Source organism: Lampris incognitus, chromosome 11 (genome assembly GCF_029633865.1).
Source record: "Lampris incognitus isolate fLamInc1 chromosome 11, fLamInc1.hap2, whole genome shotgun sequence".
NCBI lineage: Eukaryota > Metazoa > Chordata > Actinopteri > Lampriformes > Lampridae > Lampris > Lampris incognitus.
The window spans coordinates 43882041-43908479 of record NC_079221.1 but is presented as its reverse complement, the minus strand read 5'-3'; the positions used below and the strand labels follow the sequence as shown (position 1 = coordinate 43908479).

General features: G+C 44.3%; 2 protein-coding genes across 2 annotated transcripts in view; both read right to left on the bottom strand.

Moving 5' to 3' along the window:
- The window catches only part of bard1 (BRCA1 associated RING domain 1), a 56189-nt gene extending 39530 nt beyond the window's left edge, over nucleotides 1-16659 (bottom strand). The window contains exons 1-6 of the mRNA XM_056288935.1: nucleotides 16551-16659; nucleotides 16386-16442; nucleotides 13192-13343; nucleotides 10407-11473; nucleotides 9764-9844; nucleotides 3522-3694 (exon numbers count right to left, since the gene is read on the bottom strand). Coding sequence (XP_056144910.1) covers nucleotides 3522-3694; nucleotides 9764-9844; nucleotides 10407-11473; nucleotides 13192-13343; nucleotides 16386-16442; nucleotides 16551-16642 — 1622 coding nt within the window. The 5' untranslated portion in view covers nucleotides 16643-16659. The remainder of the gene's footprint in view (nucleotides 1-3521; nucleotides 3695-9763; nucleotides 9845-10406; nucleotides 11474-13191; nucleotides 13344-16385; nucleotides 16443-16550) is intronic.
- A 672-nt stretch (nucleotides 16660-17331) lies between these two features.
- Nucleotides 17332-26439, bottom strand: part of abca12 (ATP-binding cassette, sub-family A (ABC1), member 12) — a 112336-nt gene continuing 103228 nt past the window's right edge. Inside the window, 6 exon segments of the mRNA XM_056288934.1 lie at nucleotides 17332-18784; nucleotides 21578-21715; nucleotides 22239-22344; nucleotides 23651-23743; nucleotides 23981-24084; nucleotides 24645-24779. Of these exon segments, the coding sequence (XP_056144909.1) occupies nucleotides 18683-18784; nucleotides 21578-21715; nucleotides 22239-22344; nucleotides 23651-23743; nucleotides 23981-24084; nucleotides 24645-24779 (678 nt within the window). The 3' untranslated portion in view covers nucleotides 17332-18682.

Here is a 26439-nt window from a genome sequence, read left to right as displayed (position 1 = left end):
CTAGCAGAGACGCAATACACCTTTCATGACACTAAGAACACTGATTCTTTAGGATACATATGTAGGTTATTTGGGCAAACAACTTGAGCTGATTAAATGTCAGCCATCTAGTATGTAAAACAAGTACTGGTGACAAATGTGGGTAAAATATATATTAAAATATGCCTCAAACCTCAAATTCATCTAACTAGACAAAAACGATCCTTTTTTTTAGGACGAGACAGTTCAGGAGCGCAGCTTGCTTCTTCAACCCCATTTTTTTCTGAGATGTTTATTCTACTACTTCGTACTTGTCTGGTATAATTTAAAAGGTGTCAGTTTTTCAAACATTAAACCCCCAATTTAGAATAAATGCTTGCTGGGAGTAACTTACAAACTTACAAAACTTGTAAAACTTGCAAAAGTATTCAACCCCCTTGACAGTCATCACTAATTTCTGGGTAATAAAAGAACTCACACATCTGTTCCTGAACAATATTATTTTTGTGAACCCATAAACTCGAAACAGCATGTTCCCAAAGCCAAATTAAGTTATGTTTTGCTGACTTTTTATTAATAAATCAAAAACTAAAATACAGTGCTTGCATAAGTATTCTACCCCTTGCGCTTTTTAAGCTCCAAGTTTACCCAAATGACAAATTATTCCTAAAACAAACTCAGGTAAACACAAGTGGACATAATTTTGTGCACCTGTAAGACATTAAAGTAACGGTCTCATTTATGGGTATAAAAAGCACTCTCTGTAAAGTTCATTAGCCGGGTGTGAGCTCCATCAGAAAATGAAGACAAAGCAGCATAATACTGAAGTAAGAGACAAGGTGATTAAAATGCCGAAGGCGGGAAAGGGATACAAAACAATATCCAAGTGTTTGGATGTCCCATGGAACACTGTTGGATCCATTGTCAGAAAGTGCAAGCTGTATCACACCACCCAGATGCTTTGTGGGACAGGCCGTCCCTCAATGCCAAGTGTCCGAGCAAGACGTGGGCTGGTGAAGAAAGCCACAGATGATCCTGCAATCACTCTGAAGGAGCTCCAGAGGTCAATGGCTGGAACTGGAGTAAATGTGCATGAGTCACCCATATCACAGGCTCTCCATAAATCTGGCCTGTATGGGAGGGTGGTTAGAAAGAAGCCGTTGCTCAAAACTATGCATATAAAAGCACACTTGGAGTTTGCTACCATGCATGAGAGAGACCCGGTTAGGACGTGGGTAAAGGTTTTGTGGTCAGATGAGACAAAAGTTTAGCTTTTTGGCCAAAACTTGTGCAAACCTAACACTGCTCATGCCCTAAAAAACACCCTCCCTACAGTGAAGCATGGCGGCGGCAGCATAATGCTATGGGGTTACTTTTCATCTGCAGGCACCAGGAACCTTGTTCAAATTCAGGAAAAAAATGGATGGAGGTAAATACAGGGAAATATTGGAAGAAAACCTGTTGCAGTCAGGGGCGGATATACAGGGCGGCAAGGGGTGGCAGCTGCCACCTCTGGGACACAGTCTTGCCACCCCTGTTGCCACCCCATTTATAAATCAGATAATATGTTTTTAAAGTATATTTTTTGTACATGCATGGTGAAGGTCAATGAGACCCGCGCCAAACTCATCTCAAACAGAAGTCGCCGATTTAGAATCCCCCTCCCCCCTCACAGGCGCGGATCTACAGGGTGGCAAGGGGTGGCAGCTGCCACCTCTGGGACACAGTCTTGCCACCCCTTTGCCACCCCAGGAAAAAATCTCTAGATCCACCACTGGTTGCAGTCTGCCATAAAACTGAAGCTTGGGAGAAGGTTCACCTTCCAGCAGGACAATCATCCTAAGCCCAAGGCTAAAGCACCAATGGCATGGCTCAGCAACAAAAAGGTGAACGTTCTGAAGTGGCCACGTCAAAGTCCTCAACACCATTGAAAATCTGTGGCACAGACTGAAAACCGCAGTCCAGAGACGCCATCCCACCTACCTGCAAGACCTGTACAAATTCTGCCTAGAAGAATGGGCAAAAATTACTCCAGAAGAATGTGCAAAGCTTTTACATACTTACCCCAAGAGAATCATGGCTGTTATTGCAGCAAAATGGTACTCTACAATGTACTGATATGTGGGGGTTGAATGCTTATGCAAGCACTATATTTTAGTTTTTAATTTATTCATAACAAGTCAGCAAAACGTAACTTATTTTGGCTTTGGTAACATGCCGTTAGAGCTTATGGGTTCACAAAAATAATCATGTTCAGGAACAGATGTTAGTATCTTTTATAATCCAGAAATTAGTGATGACTGTCAACGGGTTTGAATACTTTTGCAAGGCACTGTAAACATGTCCTCTCTTTCTCTCTCTCATTGAGAATTGATGAAGTCTGAAGATATAGGAGCATTTGGCTTGAAGGACCAGGGAGGAAGGATGAGGAGGGGGAACAGCATGGTAGAATAAAAATAGGATTGTCCTTCAAAGAACACCACATGTATGAGCCATAAGTTACTCCATCCATCCATCCATTATCCGAACCGCTTATCCTGCTCTCAGAGTCGCGGGCATGCTGGAGCCTATCCCAGCAGTCATTGGACGGCAGGCGGGGAGACACCCTGGACAGGCCGCCAAGCCATCACCCGTAAGTTATTGATACTCTAAAAGGCAAGGCAAGGTCTGGTGGCCGAGTAAATAGCTAACCTTTTAACCCACTTGTAAAGAATACTGCAGCCCGAGATCCTCAGAGCTAGCCCCTCTCCCTGTCTGCCATCAATGCTCACTAGACTTAAAAGCACTCAGCCTCTTCACTCTCATCTTCAACTCTCCTGAAACCTCATCTTTTCTAACCTAGCTGTCTCGTGTTTATTTTTCCCCCCTCCAACCTTTAATCTTTTCTTCTTTTATAGTTTGTGTTGTAGTTGTTTGTGAAGGTGCTTTGGAAATGGTTTCTGAGAAACTAATAAATAATTCTTTTGATTTTTGTAACTTTCGGGAATGTGTCAAATTTCTAACCGTATACGCCTTTTACCTAAATATTGCAAACATAAAAAATGTAAACTTTAAATTGGCATCAGGTAACTTTTTTTGCTTTAATGCATCATTATTAAATTCATTTTGGTCAAATAGTGTGATTGTTATGTGGGAATGACACAATCGAGGTTCACAACATTTCCTTATAGTAGCCTTGTTTTCACTACGCATTTGGCACACCAAACCTCCTGGGAAATATAGGGAATGCTTTATGGCACACATATAATTATAGCCATTTTACTTCACCTCCTCTCTTCTTCTGCAGCTGTCTTTTGAGCTATGACTTGTAAATGAATATGCAACGCTAAGAAGATAAAACATCAATGGTCTCTGCGACCACTGATGTAAAAGACATTGCCGAAATCCAAAAGGGTGCCCAGTGCTGCTTTAAATTCAAGCCACAAATATACTTAGGCTGAGCCGTCACATATTATCAAAACAAATCTAAAAAAAGAAAAAACTCAACATGCAAACACGGTTGGCATAGGAGAAGAATGTTCCGGGGGTTTTGAGCTACTCACATCACGTTCTGCGAGGCTCCATGCTGCAGCAGCAGTTTAACAACGGCGTGGCGACCATTCCTCACCGCATCGTGCAGGGGGGAGTCGTTCTCGTAGCCGGGTGTGTTCAGCAAAGCGCCACTCATCACCAGAACTTCCACTACCGCCAGGTGACCCAGGTTACATGCTTCATGCTAGAGAGAAAAACAACAACAAAAACCTTAAGTCAAAATGTCACACATCTAGCGATGTAATGTGCAACCAACAAGTTCAATACATCCACCCATTATCCAAACCGCTTATCCTGCTCTCAGGGTTGCGGGGATGCTGGAGCCTATTCCAGCAGTCATTGGACGGCAGGCAAGGGGACACCCTGGACAGGCCGCCAGGCCATCACAGGGCCGACACGCGCACATTCATACCTAGGGACAATTTAGTACGGCAAATTCACCTGACCTACATGTCTTTGGGTTGTGGGAGGAAACCCACGCAGACATGGGGGAGAACATGCAAACTCCATACAGAGGACGACCTGGGATGATCCACCAAGGTTGGACTACCCCGGGGCTCGAACCCAGAACCTTCTTGCTGTGAGGCAACCGTGCTAACCACTGCCCCACCGTGCCGCCCCAACTTCAATAAATGTGCACAATATTCACAACATATTAAAGATAAAAAGACCAAAATTTTTTTTTTATATATTTTTGAAGCATACAACAGAATTACAATATGGTGGAAGAATTCATTTGGAACCTATTTCTTTTGCATTTGGGTTAGTATTTTTCAGTTTTCAGGGGTGGTTAAGAAATGGGACGCACGAGAAGGAAACGAAAAATAAAGTGCATCATGAGGGTATTTTGGGGAAAAAAGTAACTTTAAAAAAAAAAAACCTGACCTCATCCCGGAAAAGCGGCTGAAGATGAGATGAGATGAGCTGAGATGTGTGTGTCCATTGAATGGCTAATAATGTTGGGAGGCAAGACAGGTTGCTACTTTTTGTGCTACGCCACCTCCATTTCATGTGGTGTGAGAAGTCAGAGCAGCGTGTGTCTGTATTGAATAGGGTCGTCCAAAGGAGAATGACTTTAATATTTAGAGCTAAGCTGCCAGTTATTGCATCTCATATAGCCTCTTTCTACTTTGAATGTCCAAAAACAATTCACTGGAATGTTTCAAAAGGCTTTGAACAAGAAATAAAAATCTGTGGATTAGTGCTACTACAAAAGTAGCGCAATTTAGGCTACAAAAATATTGACCATTCTGTTAACATGGACAAAATTGGGGGGGAGGGGGGAAATCCCATTATTTTTTGGGCACAGGAACTTTCAAATTGTCTATGGCGGTAGAAAAATAAACAAAACAATTTAAAAAGTCGTGAACTGAAATTGGTTACTCGAGCCGTCGCAATGTCTCTAGATAGATTTTGCTCTCACAAGGTTAAAACATGCTGCTTCTGTGTACTGCCCTCAGACTAAAGTACCAGTACCAGAATTTCTCACTGATTTAACACTGTGATGAAAAAGAGGGTCAGAGACAGACAGTACGCAGAGTGTACAAAACTATTAGGATGATGCTCAACTTGCTGTAGAGCAGCCAAGCCGCTACTAAAGCAAATAATGTACCATGCCCATTCAGATAAATCCTCTTTTCCCAACATCTTTCTCTCACTATTGTACTTTCTGAGCTGATATTTTTTTCTTTTGTGTTTTCGCTGGATTTCTACCTTGTGGGGAGTGGAGTATAACAATTGGGAACTGTTTAAATGTTTAATTGAATAGTTTTTTTTTTAAATTAGATACATGTTCTTGTTTATTAGTTCAAACATAATGAACCGTGTTTTCATCTTTATCTTCTAGCAATAGGACTGCCAGAGAGGATCCCCCCCCCCACCCCTGCGGTCTTTTGGTCAGACATTCATCGCCCTAAATCTCAGAACATTATTACAATAACTGTGATCATAACCTTGCAAAGTCTTATCCATATCTACCAAAATATTTTGCTTGGTTAAATAATGATTCATCCATCCCTCAACCAAACTGCTTATCCTGCTCTCAGGGTCGCGGGGATGCTGGAGCCGATCCCAGCAGTCATTGGGCGGCAGGCGGGGAGACACCGTGGACCAGTCGCCAGGCTATACACACACACAACTAGGTACAATTTAGTATGGCCGATTCTCCTGACCTACATGTCTTTGGACTGTGGGAGGAAACCGGACCCCCCCTGGAGGAAACCCACGCAGACACAGGGAGAACATGCAAAATCCACACAGAAGGCGACCCGGGATGACCCCCAAGCTTAGACCACCCCGGGACTCAAACCCAGGACCTTCTTGCTGTGAGGCGACTGCGCTAACCACTGCACCACGTGCCGCCCATAATGATTCAAATTTTACCTAAATGTTGTCACGGTTAATAACTGCTTTGAACCGCAACAACCGCTTTGTGTGCACATCTTGCCAACATAATCAATGCTGAGGAGGAGGAGGAGAAAAGCCGTATGTTCTTGAAGTGCATTCTAAGCATCGTTCCCTCCCTCACACCTCACCTCACCTCGGGATAAACAAGCGTCATCACCTACACTGTATTCAGGGTTTTCTCCTGTTACCCATTAAGTGAAATGGGTCCAGCTAAATTCGACTTCCGATTGCAGCCATTAGGAGGATCACAACCCTCTTCAGCAAAAGAGATGCAGAGGGGAATCACAAGAGGGAAAAGGTGGCGGCTCAAAGTTTTAGGTTGTAATTCTAATCATGTTGCTCAAAAGCCTTTATTGCCAAAATATCACATGGTTATTAGCTATAGCCGTACCAGACAGAATGCAATGAGTTCTTCTCTTCAAGCACAGATTCAGCCCTGTATGAGAGGATGAGTGCAGAATTGATGAAAGCGATAAGTCATATGACAGAAAATCACTCACGACCCGTGAAAGGGAAGGTGGATCTCATCACGAGTGACCCAAGAGCTACAGCTGGACATGATGTACGCACCTATGGGCGAATTTTCAATTTTGCGGTGACATAACATTAAAATGCCGGGAGTAGGTAAAATCAGCTACAGATTTCTATCATTTCTAATAATCTCGGCTCAAAAGCAACTCTGTGACATTTCCTGCCAGCTTCCAAAAAGCAAAACCCTAACCCTGAAATTGCGACCATTTTCAGCTATGATGTTGGAGGAAGAGGCTTTTCCAGCGTCTTCCGCCGTCCTTTAAAATTCAATAGTTATTTCCAAATGTCACAGACGAATGGCAATTTATTTTGATTTAAATTTTAGACGTGCTACATTCTTTTATGGCTCAATAGGCCATGACCGAGCTTCAGGTTTCCCTTTAATGACCAGGCGGTCAATACGGAGCAGGGTTCGGATGGAAAAGCCAGCAGTTCTAGGAATTGTGGGGCAGAGAAAAGGGGAACATGATACCGGCAGCTGGTTTTAGAATTTGACTGCGAGTTCTTCCGCAGCCACACTAAATGTATGGAGTAAATACTAGAAAATGTCAGATTGTCAGCTGGTGAAATTAAACGCTACGCAGAGTACAGGGGTTGGGGATCTCTCATTCAGAGAGCTGCTAATGCACAGACATTAAGCGGTTTCCAGATGTTTGAGGATTTCAAGTGAGAGAATCAGCGGCCCGTTTTAAGAAGAACGTGCAACATAGTCGGGATATTTTTTTTGTGGTAGTTTGATACACAAAACTACACAATGGCAATCAACCCCGTCTTAATAATGGGTCTATTGGATGTAGGTGTGCCAAAGGACCAGCACTGACACCACTACTGACAGTTGCTAGTGCTGGCTGTCTGTCTGACAACGCAAGCAGCTGTGTTTATCCCACCTACTATGCTAACATCAGAGTACCAAGACCAGGCTGCCAGGTCTGTAACCATTACATGCTTTTTAACATGTGGATGTCAACAAACTCACTAACTGGTCTAGGGTTCAGTTACTCTTTTATTTTATTTTTTCTTCCTCCTTTTTCTCCCCGATTGTATCCGGACAATTACCCCACTCTTCCGAGCCGTCCCGGTCGCTGCTCCACCCCTTCTGCCGATCCGGGGAGGGCTGCAGACTACCACATGCCTCCTCCGATACATGTGGAGTTGCCAGCCGCTTCTTTTCACCTGACAGTGAGGAACGCTAGGGGGACGTAGAGTGTTGGAGGATCACGCTATTCCCCCCAGTTCGCCCTCCCCCCGGACAGGCGCTCTGACAGACCACAGGAGGCGTTAGTGCAGCGACCAGGACACATACCCAAATCTGGCTTCCCACCCGCAGACACGGCCAACTGCGTCTGTAGGGACGCCTGACCAAGCCGGAGGTAACACGGGCATTCGAACCGACGATCCCCATGTTGGTAGGCAACAGAATAGACCGGCATGGTACCCGGACGCCCTAGTTACTCTTTTTAAGAAAACCCTAGTGCCTAGTGATTCAGAAATTATCTCCCCATTGTAATTTGGCATGCTGCTCTCATTGTAAACCGCCTAATATCCTCAATTAGATTACATGACAGCAGATAAAACATTAATGATCCATATGGGGGAGCCAGATTATTGTAGCAGTGGGTAGCAGGGGGAAAAAAAGCAATTTATACTCACTCTCTCGCAGATGCACATTTTTTGCACAAGATCTAATATACAGAAATTGTAGTAAGTGTCCCGATTTAAATGGAAAATCACAGAATCCAGCGCACGGCTGTGTGGTAGTGTAGTATTAAGTATAACTCTACGACTGTAGCCAACATTTTACCATCTAAACCAGACCGCAGCATGATGAGAGACATGACCCTTTCTCCACGTGCCTCTAGTGAGAGGCATTTACCAACCAAATATATAAAGGCGATGGACTGTGATGGACTGGCAGCCTGTCCAGGGTGTCTCCCCAACTGCCGCCCAATGGCTGCTGGGATAGGCTCCAGCATCCCCACGACCCCAATTGGGATAAGCGGCTTGGATAATGGATATATAAAAGGGACTTAGTGGACACATTTAGGGACAGTTCTACAAACTCCCCACACCATGGTAAACAAAAAAGTCCCTTCTCAAGCCATGCAAGTTCTAAAAGGCAATAGCTACAAATCCAAATTTCCCCCATTTCTACATATTTTTTGCATACTGTCTTCTGCTGAACAAACACCTTCCAATTAACATTTGCAAGTTTGGACACATTTTGTGAATATGTTATCCCCATTTTCCACACCTGATGATGTGACCTGCTTTAGACCAATTTTTATATATATATATAAAATCCTATGAAAAAAAAATGTTTGTTTTGAACTAGTTACCAAACCAACCTTGACAATTCAAGCCACGGCTGCTGGTTCATCCACACAGAGACTTTTGAGGTACCAGAATCGTATTGTTAGTGGGCCTGCACCTTCACTGATATGCTAATGAATGTCGGAGAAAACATCCAACTCCACGTATGAGGAGCACAGGCAGATAAAAGGAAGAGCGGTTTCTAAAGAGCCGTGGCTGCAGCGTAACTAGGCAATGCCCTCCCAAGCTCAGCAGGTAGACAGATGGAGCAGAAGGGATGAAAAGGAAAGCGACTAAGGCATTACTCTTCTAATGCCCTCCTCGGGTAACGTTTGCACCGAAACCCAGTATAATGTTCAGATTTAAAAGAATGAGCTGGAGCAGTGTTAAGGATTTCAAACTAATGGCTATTTTCAGTGTGTTACAAAATCTGTTAAATTACCTTTCTTTGAATAAAGAACAAAAAAAACGTTCGTTTCATTTTTGGTTTTCATTCCTTGATCCGCTTCCTTAGTCTTCCCCTTATGATTGGTTAGCTTCATCTTCACAACACCCATCCATCCATCCATCCATTACCTGAACCGCTTATCCTGCTCTCAGGGTCGCGGGGATGCTGGAGCCTATCCCAGCAGCCATTGGGCGGCAGGCGGGGAGACACCGTGGACAGGTCGCCAGGCCATCACAGGGCCGACACATACATGCACACATTCATACCTAGGGACAATTTAGTATGGCCCATTCACCTGACCTACATGTCTTTGGACTGTGGGAGGAAACCGGAGCCTCCGGAGGAAACTCATGCAGACACGGGGGCTCAAACCCAGGACCTTCTTGCTGTGAGGTGACCGCGCTAACCACTGCGCCACCATGCCGCAGTGGTTAGCGCACATAAAACATTATTAATTAGATGGGATTTTTCAGCACGAGAAAGACGGTGTACGGCTGTATCACACGGACTGGATTGTGTGATGTTAGTGTGTGTGCATGCATTTGTCTGCTGCCTCACCAGAGGTGTCCAGCCAGCATTGTCCTTCAGGTTGGGGTCTGCTCCTTGGTCCAGCAGCTCCGTGGTAGTGTCCACATCTCCCTGCAGGACCAAGAGGGAACAACAAAACTGAGGTCAGAATTAAAGACCTCTAAAACATGGCACTTCAAACACAGCAACTGATCCCAGAGCAGCGGAGGCCCTACTCTTTATCACACACACTCAGCAGTGAGCCATTGATTAATTTGTCTGGGACGCAGGGAGGGATTATGGCTATGTTTACAGGGATTATGGTAAAGCAGTTTATTCTCACTGGGCTGGAGGATGGCTGTCTGATCATCTAAAGACTAATATGGCTGATCAGATAGGAAAGGCCACAGCGAGAGATTCAGGCAAGCCGATTTACGACGGATAGAGTAAGGGAGGCAATGTCACAGAAAATTTAATAACAACGAACTAAAACATCAGGTCTGCCCCCATCCAATTCAATTTTTTTTTGATTATGCTATTGGTTTCTAGTTGTCAATCCACTGAGCTTTTAGTTCCACTCAGCCACACCATTTGTTCTGATATTATGAATAACAACCAATGTCACTCTATCGTCCTGTGGTCCCATTGAAAACTCTATAAACATGATAATGGTTTATTCTGGTCCTTCCCAAACCTTTATAGCGGCTACATGAAGCGGTGTCTCTCCCTTGTGGTTCCTCTTCATAATGGCAGGGCTCCCTTGCAGAGAATGGCCACCTGGGGTGGAGGGACTGTGTCCCTGCTTTGCCAAGGGGCTTTTGGTTCTCTGTCCATACCTGGGACTGGCTTGAGCAGGAGGTGTTAACAGGGATCTGGACCCTCCCGGATAAGGCACCTCTTGGCATTTCAAAATTCTCCTCTGACACGGAGAAGCCCTGTGCCTTTTCGGAGTGTTCTCCGAGGCAGAGCATGTCATCTCCGCTCTAGATCTTTTCGGGGTACACTGATGAGGGGATATACCATCCTGTTCTCCGGTGCCCTGGATTGGTTTGGGTACATCTACAGACAAAGCGTTCTGATGAGAGGGACTGATGTCTGTGCTGTGAGTAGATGGGTCTGGGCTCTTAGGGAGAGGTGGACAGTCTCCAGATAGAGTTCCCTTCAGGATACGCCTGTTAGGGCTGACAACGTCAGCATTCTCCTTCGGACCAGAGGGCTGAGGCTCCTCTAGGGTGGCATCCGGGCTTATGAAGGACACCCGTTTACAGTGCATCTGCTCCTCCTTCTCAGCGCAGACTTGTTTCCCTTCCCCAGATGTCACCTCCTCCTTGCTGATCCCCCACTGCTGGTTAATATCATCCAGTTGCTGTGTCTTCATCCTCTGCCTGGTCTGTTTACGCGTTACCTGACCAGCGCCACAGGCAGCAGAAATTCTGTTGGGAGCAACTGTAGTTCCCCGCTTCCTCCTGCCCCTTTTATTTTTCGGTCTTTGAGGAGAGGGGGCTGAGAAGTCTTGGGAAGAGTTGACGAAGTTGAAAACTGACAGGTCTTTGCTTTCAGCCTCGAAGGTGTTTGGCAGTGCTGAGTTCACGTCTGTGCCGGACCCGCAATCTGGTGGGGCGTGAGGGCTTCTGATGGCCTCTGGTTGCTTTCTCACCACGCAGCGCACTTTGCGACTGTGAGGGCTATACCAGATCTTGAGGTTCTTCTTGTGCTTTAAGACAACATTCACAGGCTCTGCTTGCGGCGTGGCTGAAGAGTCTGCAATGAGGTGTGGGAGGGGGCCGGGGGGCGGGAGAGGGGGATGACCATTAATTCAGGGTCAGCTAAAATAACAAAGACCTACATATAGCATGCTTTTTCCCCTGCTATGATAAAATGCTAAATGTGTTGTGATTTCCAAAACAAAAGCAGCAGTGGGGTGTTGAATGAAACACAGGAGTGTAATTAAGATGATACGACAAACTCAAACGTAGGAATGGAGTCTGCACACACTAGGCTTATGCTCATGTATGGCGTTTATCAAAATTAGGGATGCACAGATATCACTTTGTCACTGCCGATGCCAATTCTGAGTACCAATCGAAGTATAGGCCATTACCAAGTACCAATGAGATTGATTAGTATTGCTGAACAGTGCAGATTTAGACCATTAGTTTAGGGTCTGTGGGCAAAATAACTGGGATAGAAAGAGCCCCCCCCCCCCAATCAGGCTTCCATGTGCCAAAAATGAAGTAAATCAAGCCATTTTGCTTTTATCTGACATGTTACTCATGGCTTTTGGTATTGGATAAAATCTCCGCGAGGTATTCCATTTTAGCCTAGTATCTGCCCGGTATCCAATATCGGATATAAGGCAGATACTAACTAGGCTGCATCATGTTATATGGTTTGGAGACAGTGGCACTGACGAAAAGACAGGAGGCAGAGCTGGAGGTGGCAGAGTTGAGGATGCTAAGATTTTCATTGGGAGTGACGAAGAAGGACAGGATTAGGAACGATTATATTAGAGAGACAGCTCAGGTTGGACGGTCTGGAGACCAAGCAAGAGAGGCAAGATTGAGATGGCTTGGACATGTGTGGAGGAGAGATGCTGAGTATATTGGGAGAAGGATGCTGAATATGGAGCTGCCAGGGAAGAGGAAAAGAGGAAGGCTGAAGAGGAGGTTTATGGATGTGGTGAGGGAGGACATGCAGGTGGCTGGTGTGACAGAAGAAGACGCAGAGGACAGAAAGAAATGGAAATGGATGATCTGCTGTGGCGACCCCAAATGGGAGCAGCTGAAAATAGTAGTGGATCTGCCAGATATCCAATACCAGTACCTGCCTCGACGATAATTAATCTGAAATTTTCGATGAAACCATGCATTTGAAATGTTAATGATAGTTCACCTTTTCTGTATACCAAAGGTTTATTCTGAACCTGACCATAATAGCGGGACGTGCTTGCTCCTTTGACCTCTGTATTACAAAACTATGTACCAAACAATATTAATGGAATGTCATAAAATAGAAGAACCTTGCAGTTTTGCTTACCCGTATAATTCTAGAGATGATAATGAGCCGCACGTTAGCCCACATTGTCCCTTTTCAGATTGGTGCCCTGCACAGCCTGATATGCTCATTCAGGTCTGGTAACTACTTATTAATTGAGCCACAATTTCACATAGATGTCAGCATAAGGGCAAAGTGCAGCCCCTACACAGGGCCCGTTGGAAGAGTTAAACCACCATGGATAATTGCGTTGCATAATTACGGTTATTAAAAGGATGTTGGGTGGCAGATAAGGATAAAACAACAATAACAAGCAACCAACGCTATCATTAGCTGATTGGACTGCAGGGGGAACATTTTGAGCGCCAAGTCAACAACGGATGTGTGTAGACGGCAATGTACATATTAAATTGGAGAAAGTGGAGGTGGAGAGACAAGACAGTTTTTTTTTTTTTTTTACTGTTTTTGAATAGATGGCTACTAACTTCCTGACTTCTCGGTGCCATTCAGCAGGGACTCCAAACCACAGAAGAGTTGTGTGATGTTGCTGAGCTGCTTGTTGATTTGGATGTCCTTTACCCACGCGGGGCTGTGACACACGGCGCAGCCGTCCCCTGCCCGTAGGCCAGCACAGGACCTGGGAAAACAACACATTTTCAATTAAAAGATCAATTTTTCCAAAGAGAACACACTTGGCATAAGTGCATTGAGTAAAAATTATGACCATCATGTTGACCTTTTTCTTTCTTTTTTTTACGAAAACTGTCAACCTGCATCTCAAAAAAGGTAAAAAAGTTCAAGCATGTATGATTTGACCTGATACATATAATTATGTAGTATATATATTCCAGATTTACACATACATTAATCCAACACACACACACACACAGCACAGAGCTCTGTCCTCCAGGCTGAAGAGATACAGCTTATGGACATCTTGCTGTACTTCTTCAACCGCGGCCTGTCTTTAACCACACCTTTCTGCACCTCTGAACTGGCTAACATCTCCGTGCTGTTTTGACCTTCGCTTCCAGCCTTCTCTTCCATTGGAGGGTACTGTTGGTGACTTGTGTTCTTAATCCTGTACCCAAGCATCTCCAGGATTACGGCTGCAGTGGCATATACTACAAGCACATTGGTCTCCGTTATGGTGGCAGTTGAGATGTTGCACAAGGCTGCGTTCACATCCACAAACAGCTTTTGTGATGGTACTTTGTCACTGAGTCATGGAAGCCGTGCCCGGGGGTTGACTGTCTTTAGTGTGGCCACGATTCTCACTTGAACCTCAGTAGCTTCGGCTGTCATGGCTGGTAGGGTTGCTTCAGCTGGTTGGAGTCTGTCCTCACGCATCTCCTGCCTACTGGGCGGCCATTCAGGGTGCTGAATTGTATAGTCATCCTGTTTGAGTCTCTCCATTTCAAGTTGTGACAGTAGATTATTTCTATTGATGTTTGAGCACTGAGCCACTCGCTGCTCTATATAGCTGCTCTCCAGCGGGAAAGTCGGCGCTCTTACCTCTCTCATACACAAACATACAACAGCCTCCCCATGACAAGCTGTCATGCATAACTGGCAATTAGCTAACTTGTGACGACTCCGTTAATATTTGCATTTAACATATTACAGTTACCTGACGTCACAGTATGTCGTTAACATTTTAACTTAGTGTTAGTAAACTTTTTTCTTATTTTTTTTTTTTAAACGATCCCGTTGGGTGGTAAGACTGATTGTCCTGGTGATGAATAAAATACTAATGACAATAATAACAGTAATAATGAATAAAAAAACATATCAAAAGGACAGTTTTGAGGAAGAAAATCTATGCTTTTTCTTTCCCAGGGAAATCCCACTATCCATATAATATTGATATATCACCTAGCTGTGTGTTGACGTAGGCATGTGGCTCTCAATCTGGTCCTCTGGGACCCACCGTACTGCTGGTTTTCTATTCTACCAGGTAGCTCACCACATTAACCCAGCCACTGAGGATGCACAAGCCAGTGCACTCTTAGTGCCGTTCCCCAGCCCGGAGAAATGGAGAGGGCTGCGTCAGGAAGGGCATCCAGCGTAAAACCTTTGCCGGATCATAAATCAGATTTCCATACCGGAACGGTCGAGGCCGCCACCGGTACTGTTGACCAGCAGGGTGCCAGCGGAAACAATGTTGCCGTTGGGCGAGGGCGAAGGAGAAGGGGGGAGGTATGTCCAGAGGCAGCGATGCTGCCATCGTCTAGCCATCCTAATTTGGCCCTTGTCAAAGTTGCTCACATCCTTACCCTTGCCCATTTCTCCTGCTTCCAACACCTCAACTTCCAAGAACTGAATTGCTGCCAAATGTATCCCACCCCCCCTTGCCAAGCGCCATTGTAACGAGAATATCAATGTTATTCACGTACCAGTCAGTGGCTTTAAGGTCTTGGCTGATCGGTGTAGTTAGTACACATGCATATACGTATGTACACTGAACACTCCGCTGGCATGTTGCGGAGTGCCCCAAAAATACAGGATTATACTTTACGACAACAACCAAGAAAGGCGGAATGCGGTTCAAACTCAAGTGGCAGAACAATTAAAATGGTATTATTATCTTTCCTTATACCAAGCGGACAGTAGATGTAGACGCAGCCCGAGTCCATTCGTGATCAACTCGGAAAATCATCTAGACGCAGTGTTTCTCAACCCAGTCCTCAAGGACCCCCCCCATCCTGCAGATTTTCATTGCAACCCTGCACAGGTAGCCCTGCTTGTACTTACTCAACCAGTCATCTCATAGCACTGAATTATGCAAGGTGTGCAAACTCAGACTGTCATGTGCATAAACGACAGGTTCTCATCACACAGACATCCGTTGCTGATTGGTTGAATAACTACAAACAGGTACCTATTCAGGGTTGCAAAGAAAATCTGCAGGATGGGGGGGGGGGGGTCCCTTGAGGACCGGGTTGAGAAACACTGATCTAGAGCAGTGGTTCTCAACCTTTTTGGGGTCCTGGACCCCCTGCGTATTTTTGATCTACCCTGAGGACCCCTCCACCTGATCTTGGGGGAGGGGGGTTGCAATTTGATAGAAACAGTAGAAACTGCATTTTAAATTGCATTATAGCATTTATTCACTCTTTGGGGCAAAAATAAGAGCTTTCAGTTGTAACTTAGATATAGTTAACAAAACAGAATTATTATGCAGTAACTTTCAGATATATGTAACAACAGAATTTTTATGCAGTAACTTTTAACAATGCAAACGGGAGTGAGATCTCTTATTAAAATACAATAAATTACACCTGTGAAACAGATGTAATTAGAGAAAAAAGTCCTGTTACCCTTTATAGTTTAGGTAGATAAAGGTCTCAGTCACATTTGAGTAAAATAATCCTATTTCTATAAATGTCATAGGATCATTTTTTTAAAGATATTTTATTTTCACGGACCCCTTGCAATTACACCACGGACCACTAGGGGTCCGCGGACCCCCGGTTGAGAAACGCTGATCTAGAGGATGCTACTTGCTGATAAGCCTAAACGTAAAAAAAAAAAAAACAAAGTAAAATCACCTTTTCCTGTTTTGCATTTCAATATTTGCTGCTTGGTTAACTGCATTTCTTATTTGGCCCCCGTTTTCTTGCAGTTTTATTTTGTGCGTGAGAATACAAATACGCTAAAGCAACGTTATGGTGCTTACCTGCAGAGCATGTGCTCGCACGCTCCCAGGCACACCGGCTCGCTCAGCAGGCGCGAGCTGTGGAGACAAAAAACATCCGGCTTTCAAACAGCGAACAAAGGTGTAGGGCAGAGAACGCGGGGTGGTGAGCCCTAAACCGTGTCGTCAGACAACCCCGTCCTTTACCATTTTGAGCAGAGGAGCAGCTTCCGAAAGTTTGCCACGGCCTCTTTGGTTCTGGTCCAGTCCCCCCTCTGAGCGAGAAGGTCGCCATCCATGATCCGATTTAATTGCGGCTTGATTTTTAGGTCGGCGTCGATAAACCGCGCCGGCGACTGGTTCCGCGACAGCCTCACGTCCTGCTCTTATTTCCCGCCAAAGACCAGTCGGGCGGAAGACGCGGCGACGGAGGAAGTGACGTCAGCCATTTGCCACGGACGGTACGTGGGTCTTCGGGGCTTTCGCGCTTATCTCGCTTGCTCTCTCGCACACGACAGAGAAGGGATAGCCTCTCAGAATATTGCAGAAACATATTTGTTGAAACCGCCTGATGTCAAATTACGTTTTTTTTCGATTTTATTTAAGGTTTTTCTTTTTGTATTGTTACTGTAATTATCTAATTTTCAACTTATTTAGAACGTCATTCATCCCATGTATTGTTTTTTTATGTTATCAGCTCTCCTGTATTGTGTTCTTGTTTGTATCTGACATATATTATGTATACATGTATACATTGTTTTATTGGATAAAGTAAAAAAAAAAAATCAGGGCGCCATATATGTGTGTGTGTGTGTGTGTGTGTGTGTGTGTATATACATATATATGTGTATATGTATGTATGTATGTATGTATGTATGTATGTGTGTGTGTGTATATATATATATATATATATATATATATATATATCACGTTTTTTCCGCAAACCATCAATGGTGTTGATAAAAGTACTCAACTAAAGAGTGGAATATTAATATTGTCTTTATATACAATTTTTTGCAATAAATTCGAGAGGAAAAAAAACAAGAACAACATCCTTGCATTGCAGCTATCAATGCAAAGATCTTTTTTGTGATTTTAGTGCCTGCATTGAGTCTAAAGAAATAATTGAAGTGTCAAAGTTTTCAAACCATATCGTATATTATTTGAAATTGAAGTTTCTTTACCTGATATGATCGATTCTATTTAGTTTTATACATATCATCTGTAAACATGTATTAGGCAAGTCAGCAGCAAATTTCCATATGACCTTGGCTTTTGCAGTGTCCATCAATACACTTGGTGTGAAATGCTTCTTAAATTATATGCAAACCTCCTCAACCACGTCAGACATTAAACGCATTGTACACACTGTATTGCTTGGCATTGTGAAACTGAAACCCAGCCTTGAGAAAAGCATACAGAGCAGGTCAATAAAAAGCACGTACACCTTAAAAAGAGCTTTAATAGATACATAAAGACAGTTAATAAATGTAGGATCATGGGAAACTGTGCTTTAAGCACATGAAAAATGCAGTACATTCATTCAGAAAGTTAAGAGATGCCTTTAGAGATTATGTTAATGAGAATGGGGAACGTGCAGACATTGCGTATCCATCTCTGAGAGCCAAGAATATTTTCTTTTGTGCTATATATACCCAGCAGTAAGGGATCCTATGCCTCAAGATAGAAAAAAAATAACTTGTTTGGACATTGTTTACTTTGTGTATGCGTGCTTTAACATAAAATGTTTTGTTCAGAAATAATCCAAAAGATAATAATGCCAATTATGAAATACAGTGTTTTGCTGTGGATGCTAGCTGTTAAGTAATGAGGTGTCCCCACCAAAGAGTAAAAGTGAAAATCAATACAATTTATTCCAGCCCTCGTGGGTTGCAAGATTTGTTGCAAACAAGTCTACTACTATTACTACTTCTGGCTGCTCCCGTTAGGGGTCCCCACGGTGGATCATCCGTTTTCATCTCTTCCTGTCCTCTGCATCTCCCTCTGTCACGCCAGCCACCTGCATGTCCTCCCTCACCACATCCATAAACCTCATCTTCGGCCTTCCTCTTTTCCTCTTCCCTGGCAGCTCCATATTCAGCATATTTGTTGCACACAAGTAATTTTTTTCAAACTTCTCTCAGAGACGACAATCACATAACAAAAAAAATGAATATTTAAAACTTATATATATGTATATACGTATATTATGTGTGTGTGTGTGTGTGTGTTCGATTCTAAGTCAATTAAAAACAAATATGTATGTGTGTTGTGCACTTATTTCAAAGTGCATAAATTCAATGAGGACAGCAGGACAGTTTTTCGGGCCAGGATAAGGGTTATCTTTGCACCGCTTCAATGGAGCAGAGACTATCCAAATGATCACTGTGGAGCGGTATGGTTTCCATGCCAATCTTTCCCATGGCAAAGTTGATGAAGACCTTGGGGGAGAGAGAGAGGGGGGGGGATTCAACAATGATTTGAATGCCAGGCAGATATATTCAAACCCATTAATTCTCTTCTGCACTCTTTCACCTCAGCCAACCTGCAAGTCAGTCTCTCTCTTCCACCTCCACATACACTACCTCTCACTCAATCCCCAGATGGGCTGTGTGGTTGAAGAATATCAGTGCTGGCTGAATATAATGCTCATATCCTCTCACTGCCTCATACATTCCCTTTATTTTTCCCTAAGGTATACCCTCTGTTTCACCTTTCCTTCCTTCAACTTTTTTCGGCTCATTCTGGCAACTTTCTTATGTTGCGTCCTGATGCATGCTCAATAATCCAGGTAAGGAAATCCCAGAAAGACGAATCAGTTCATCTGGACACGACGTTTAGTTGGAGAAACTTTTCATCACACATCTAAGTGACTTTGTCAGTCTCAGCTGACTTGCAGGTATCCCCGCCCTTATGAACGGTACAGTTGCATCACAACCAAAACCAGCGAGTGGTTTCATATGCAAATTGCCGTGATTTGATCCACAGGAGTTGAATCAAGTGCAACTGGACTTGGTATATATCCGTGAAGACGTTTCGTCTCTCATCCAAGAGGCTTCCTCAGTTCGTGCCTTTCTGACTAGACCAAGCTAGTCTGACTGGCTGGTGACGAGACTCCAGCCAGTCAGAGTAGACACGTTGGTCCTTGACTAGCTGTTCGGACCCTTTAGTCGACTGGTGTTAACGTTGTCGCTTGCGGAGCGGGAGACACAGGTTCGCGTCCCGGCCATGGCGACGGTCTCCCAGACTGCCCCCCGAATTCGCTACAGCATCTTATAAGTAGTTTACAGTCGTCACCCTCCCCGGAAGCGCGCCCTCGCGCCTTGTTATTCCCGCGCTCCGAAGAGACTTCTGAGGATCTGCACACTTCCGCATCCCACCGCTTCCGGATCCCACCGCCGCCTGGAGGCTACCCAAAAAGATCCCCAAGTTGATGTTGCACCACTGTTTACTGTTACTGCACTATTTAAAATTTCGGTAACACTTTAGTATGGGGAACATATTCTAAGCAAAAAAAAACTTAATTTAGAGTAATTTAACACTATGAACACTTGTAGTTTTGTGTGTTGTTATGTAAGAACAGACCATATTCATTAAGTGTTAGTAAGGGAGAATAACTCTTCTGGTGGTACTACCACCTTATAAAGGCCATACTAAGCAAAGCATATTGAGATGGTACTACTAATAAGCAATACTTCTGAGGTTATAGAGGGAAAACTCATAGTTAATGGCTTACTGGTGGTATAATAAGGCCATGCAGAATACGGCATTAATAAGTGCTTAATACAGACCAATGAAGAGCCAATATGTTGCTAATTTGCATGCTAATACGCACCTAATTAATGGTGTATATGTTCCCCATACTAAAGTGTTACCAAAATTTCAGTTTTGTTTTTATTTTACTAAATTGTGGCTGCACTTTAAGAGTTTTTTAAAGGAGTTATTTATTTCTAGATTTTATTATTTATTTGTGCTCTTTTTCAGTTATGACTGTCAAACTAGATAATAAAAGAAAGTTCTATGGCATTCTTTCTCTTTATGTATGTATCTGTTCATGTTTTACAAAGGGTTTAACCTGAGCCAGGCCATACAACAGTGATAAAGGTCTTGGGTTTGAACCCCGGGGTTGTCCAACCTTGGGGGTCATCCCAGGTCGTCCTCTGTGTGGAGTTTGCATGTTCTCCCCGTGTCTGTGGTGGGTTTTCTCCAGGTGCTCCGGTTTCCCCCACCATCAAAAAGACATGCATGTTAGGGTTTATACCCCTGTCTGTGCCCCTGACCTAGGCATGGCAAGACGAACTGGAGTTGGTCCTCGGGCGCTGCACGGTGGCTGCCCTCTGCTCCTAGCTCCACAGCTAAGATGGGTTAAATGCAACGCCTGAATTTCCTCACGGGGATTAATAAAGTATATCAAAATCATTCCGTACGTGGTGGGAGTTTCAGAAAAGTTAAGATGCATATTTTCAGAACACCATGTCTCAGTTGCTTTCAAACCCCAAAACACACTGCGCCAGAAATTTGGTCCACCCCAAGGATCAGGTCCTCTGGCACAAATAGAGCAATATAGTGCACGCTGTTAAGTGCCAGGAGGATTGCTGTGAATTGTACATCAGGGAAACCAAACAGATGCTGGCGAAGAGGATGGCACAACACAGGAGCGCTAACATGTCAGGCCAGGACTCCACAGTCTACACTCATCTATAGGCCAGTGGCCACTCTTTCAAGGATGAGGATGTGCACATCCTTGATAGGGAGGAACACTGGATTGAACAGGGAGTCAAAGAGGCCATCTATGTGAAGAGGGAACGACCATCCCTGAACCGAAGGGGGCCTAAGAGTACATCTGTCACCATCTTCCAATACTGTGATTGCAGCTATTCCTCAGTCCTCTGTCAATAGTACACATGGCCATTTTAACTCTAATTAATGGTCACAGCAATTTGAATATGAAACTGATCGCTGGTTTCAGTTGTGATGCAACTGCACCGGTTTCCGTCATTATGCAACTGTGCTGTTTATAGTAAGGTTGGGGATACCTGCAGTCAGATGAGACTGATGAAGTCACTTAGATGAGTGATGCAATGTTTCTCCCACTAAATGTTGTGTCCAGATGAACTGATTCAACTTTTTGGGTTATACCTTGTCTCGCACCCTATCTGCCTCTCTCCCTCCATACCAACCCCACTCTTTTTTTCCCCCACTTCTGATTGTGCCACTCTTGCTCACTCTCTCACCTCATCCAGTGTGGTCTGGCTGACAGAGAAGTGTTTGATCTGCAGTGTGATCTTGTTGGACTCCAGTTGGTCAAAGATGTGGGCCACTCCACCTGGTGCCACAGGGATATGGTACTCCACCATGGCTGAGTGCTGGTCCTATGAAACAGAAAGAGGGCACAAATAAACTCCTCCCGTAGAGGTTAAAAAAAGTATGGCAGCAGAAACCTTGTTTACCATATGCCATTAGGTTATTTCTTATCCAAAACACCTAAAATTTGCAGCTCTTTTTTGCAGCGCAGAAGATTTTTTTTTCTTTTCAGGTGGCCCCAGTGAAATTTGAGCCTTCTTGTCTTGTCTTGATAGTGTTAACAATATTTTCTACTCATAGAGCTCTGCAACACCACATATGAATAATTGCTATCATCTTGGACAGTGCATAACACTGTCTTCATAACAATGTGGCAGACATGCCCTCAGGTAATAGTCTGTGTCCTGAAATGTGTTGTTAAGGTTGACTAAAAGTACATGCCAGAGTGAGCCTGACGTTATCACCTGGTATAAAAATATCCTCCTGAATTTTCTGTGGTTTTTGTGTTTCTAACTGGAGCCTTCAACACTGTTTGTGCTTCCTCTTTTTCTCAGAGTCCTTTTTACTGCTTTAGCCGGCAAGCAAGCTTACCTTGAGATATGTGCTGGGGAAGTGGCGTTGCATGAATCCGGTTATAGATTCTACATCACAGGAAGCATGCGACAGGTACATCTTCACAGTGAACCCACTACCAAACCTACACAAAGTAGAATTCACACGAAGAAGAGTAAAGGAGGAAAGGGAAGACGTAAAGGTCAGCAGGCTGCCTTGCGCCTCACAGTCAGAACCCAGCACTTTGATCTGCTTTGGCTGTTTTTAAATGTGCTTTATAAATAACTTCACTTACTTCTTACTTTGACCATATTACACTAACTTTTGCCTCCCTTCATTGGTTTCCTATCCATGTTAGATCAGACTTCAAGGTGCTTCTGCTGGCTTATAAAATCCTAAATGGGCTTGCCCCATCTGACCTGTCTGATCTCCTTAAACCATACATTCCATCTCAAGCTCTTCACTCTCAAAATACAAGGGCTCCTGTGTGTACCCAAAGTTAAGAAGTCAGCTGGTGGCAGGGCCTTTTCCTATCGGGCCCCGTTCTTGTGGAATAACCTGCCTGCTGCTGTCAGACAATCTGCTGGCCTTTAAATCCAAACTTAAAACTCATATTTTTGCCTTAGCCTACATTAGTTGCCTTTAAATTGGGTACTTCATGACCTGTACTGCATGGCAGGTCGGTTTCGGTCTCAATGAATTTACCAAGCACTGTTCTGCCGACGAGATTACAGCGTATAGCATATAGAGTATTGACTACTGCAAACTGTTCTCCTCTCTCACGTCTTTTCTCTCTCTCTCTAAATGATGTCTTCTCCTTTCTCTTCTTCTGTGGATGTGAATGGTGTGATGTGAGTCTCCCCCGTGTGCATGTGTAGTCTGTCCTCCTTGTCAGGTCTCCATGGTGATGGTGGTTGCGTGGCTCAGGTCCTACGCTGTCCTGGTGACATCTGGACACTGCTTGGCATCCTCCCCCTCATATTATTCATACATCTTGTGATTCCATTACAACCCTGTCATCCTCTTTCAGTGTCGTATTCTGTAAATTGTGTACACGCAACATCCATTGCACGTCTGTCCATCTTGGGAGGGCGATCCCTCCTCTGTTGCTCTCCCTGAGGTTTCTTCCTATATTTTTTTTCTCCCTGTTGAAGGGTTCTATTTTTTTTAGGGAGTTGTTCCTTATCTGATGTGAGGGTCTAAGGACAGGATTTTGTATTGCTGTGTAGCCCAAATTTATAAGCTGTGATATTGGGCTATACAAATAAAATTGACTTGAAGAAATCAATATTGTTGTTCTTGCACCGGCGTTAGTGTCCACTGCACATCGAGGGAGGGGAGGTCAAAGAGAGACATACAACAAAGGAAAATGGGGAGGGTACGCATGGTTTTGGTGGCGAGGTGGAAAGAGTAGTAATAACTGGCCAGGAGGAGGGGCACAGGCAACTGACCTGTTCTTGATGTGCTGCAGGGGACCCAGGCACCGGAACTGACCTTTCACCATGATGGCAAGACGGGTGCATAGTGCCTCACACTCCTCCATACTAAGAGGGAGAAAGAGCGAGACAAAAAGGGGGTAAGCATTAGTATAATTAGCTTTTTTTTTGCCATCGCAAAACAACAAAGAAACAAACATGTTTTTCTCCCGCCTCCGTTTTTATGATGACTCATTCAAAATAAACATGTTTCAAGTCACCTTGTCATTAATGGAAGAAAGAAAAAGTCAACATATCATAAATAATGCCGACAAAAAAATGAAGTGCGGTGTACAGTGTGCTTACCTGTGAGAGGTTAGAACCACAGCACATTTCCCCCGTACCTCCTCGGAGATTATCTTCCACAGGTGGCGCTTGGTGCGAGGGTCCATGCCAGAGCTGGGCTCATCCTGTGAACAGATTGTTGAGAGCAGACAGAGTGAGAGGAAAGGTGGTGGCAGCATGTGCGAGATTGAGGGCGGGAGAGAGTGAGGAAAGAGATCCAAAAAAAACAGTGAAATCAGGAAAATATGTTGGAATGGAAAATCTGAAAGGACAGGAAAACCGTAAGTAAGACGGAAAATTAGGTTCGGCGTGTGAGAAACAAGGAAACAGAGAAAGAAATTAGGGGAGATGGATGAATGCGGAGAGGATAGGGATGTTAAAGACGGGACATAAGAAACAGGAAGAGGAAGGGAAAAGATGAGGAAGGGGAGAAGAGAGAATATAATATATAATAGAGGAGTTAAAAATAGAAATGAGTGCTAGAGGGGAGACCACCCCGGGGTAAACCTGCGGAAGCAAACTAATTAACTGTATGAGATGTGTCAAGTCTAAGGGTTCGATGTCTGCTCTGCTTCAAAGAGCCGCTGAGGAGGAACAGTGTTGTCAAGTCTCGTGTTTGTTGTTGGGACTGCCATACAGACAACTTAATGAGCAGGCAGAGGGTTGCAAGCCGCCGGGACCTCACCAGGAGCAGGATTTGGGGGTGTCCGATGAGCGCCAGTGCTGTGGAAAGCTTCCTGCGGGTACCACAGCTGTACCCGTCGGTGACTCTGTTTCTGTGGTAGCCCAGCTCCAACTTTCTCACCAGGTAGTTCACCACCTGAAGAGGAAATAAAGTGTCACGGGTTACAAGGACATATATACAGCTGGAATGCCCCTGTCAACTGCCCTTTACCATTTTGATGCCATTGGGACATCACCAGCGTCACTTGGTGATTGCATTTCATCCAGTCGGCTCTGTGCCCAACTGTAGTCCACGGGCTTCCAGTTTCTACTGCAGCGGTCATACCAGTTTCCTGTTTGTTGGCATGTGCTATTGACAATGGCGTATTTTTCACGATGCCTGCGAGATTTACCGTGGATAAATGTCAACATCATGCACAGAATTGTCAACAAACTTTCACCTGCACCTACCAGCAAACGGGTGAAAATGTTCAAGTTGTACATATCAAGTTAGGTCCGTCCATCGACAGTTGTCGTTGACATTTATCCACGGTAAATCTCGCAGGCATCGTGAAAAACACGCCATCGTCAACAGCGCACACCAACAAACAGGAAACTGGTGTGACCGCTGCAGTAGAAACCGGAAGTCGGTGGACTACAGTTACGCACAGAGCCGATTCATGTTCTTCTGCGTAACAAGAGTTTCAGAGACCGATGCAGTGTTAGTTTTTGGGGTTTTTCAAATTAATATACCACACTGCTTTGAGAACAAACCAAAAGGCCCTCGATAAGCTAGCAAAGCAACCCTTTGAAAGGCTGGGATTTGTACACCAAAATGCTCCGTCCAACAAAGCCACACTTATCTCTGAAGCAGAAGGCGCTTGCAAATAATATTGTGTGCTCTCTGTTTATTTCTGGTCAGGACCAATTTTTCTTCAAATATATGATATGCTTGAGATGTTTGTTTTCCATTGGTTGCCAATATTTACACATGAATGTATTTTTGAAACCGGATCAATGGACTGAGCCAGTTGGACAGAGACGTTCGCCTCCTTGGATTCTCTTTCCTTTTTCGCAGTAAGAGGATATGCCCTCTGCTTTGATGCCTAAATGCAATTCTGAGCGGACTAATCCAAGTATTTGCTCACTGTGTTCACTAGGCCTTCAAAGACAAGTGACAAAGATACAGTGTCAGCAGCTGAATTTGAATGATTAGACGTAACGACATGACAAATTCCCGTTTCAGTTCGAATATGTTATTTTTCCGTGTCCACCCAGAGCTCTTTTTCTGTCACCTCCGATGTATCAGTTCATTAAGCATGACAGAACCATGTAAATGTAAAATGGCCCCATTAGGGCCTGCCTCATTATCCCAAGCTAGGGGACTGTAAGTGGGAGCCAACAAAAGGGGGCTCTATATATAACCTCATCTTCACGAATTAGCCCACCACTGCTACTACAGCCATTACAGCCATTGTTGTCGCCACCCTGACTAGAGCACGGCTGTAATGACAGCGCTGACCGTGATTACAGCGAGCTGCATCAATTTCTGTGCCTGAATATGTGGTGTGTGCGTGTGGCGCTGTGCATCCTTGCGTATGTGTGCACATCGGCAACATGACTGAAGCTGTCAGAGCCGGTGGGGGGCTAAGCTGGGTGTAGTCTCTGCATGCTAAATTTACACGGTATTACCGTGCTAGGATACTGTTTCCGCCGTGTCTGTAAGATGATTTGGGCCGTGAGTCTGTGTTTCTTTAATATGGTGCGCATGTCCTGGACAAACTTTGACTTGTCAAGTATTTTTTTTTTTTTTTTTA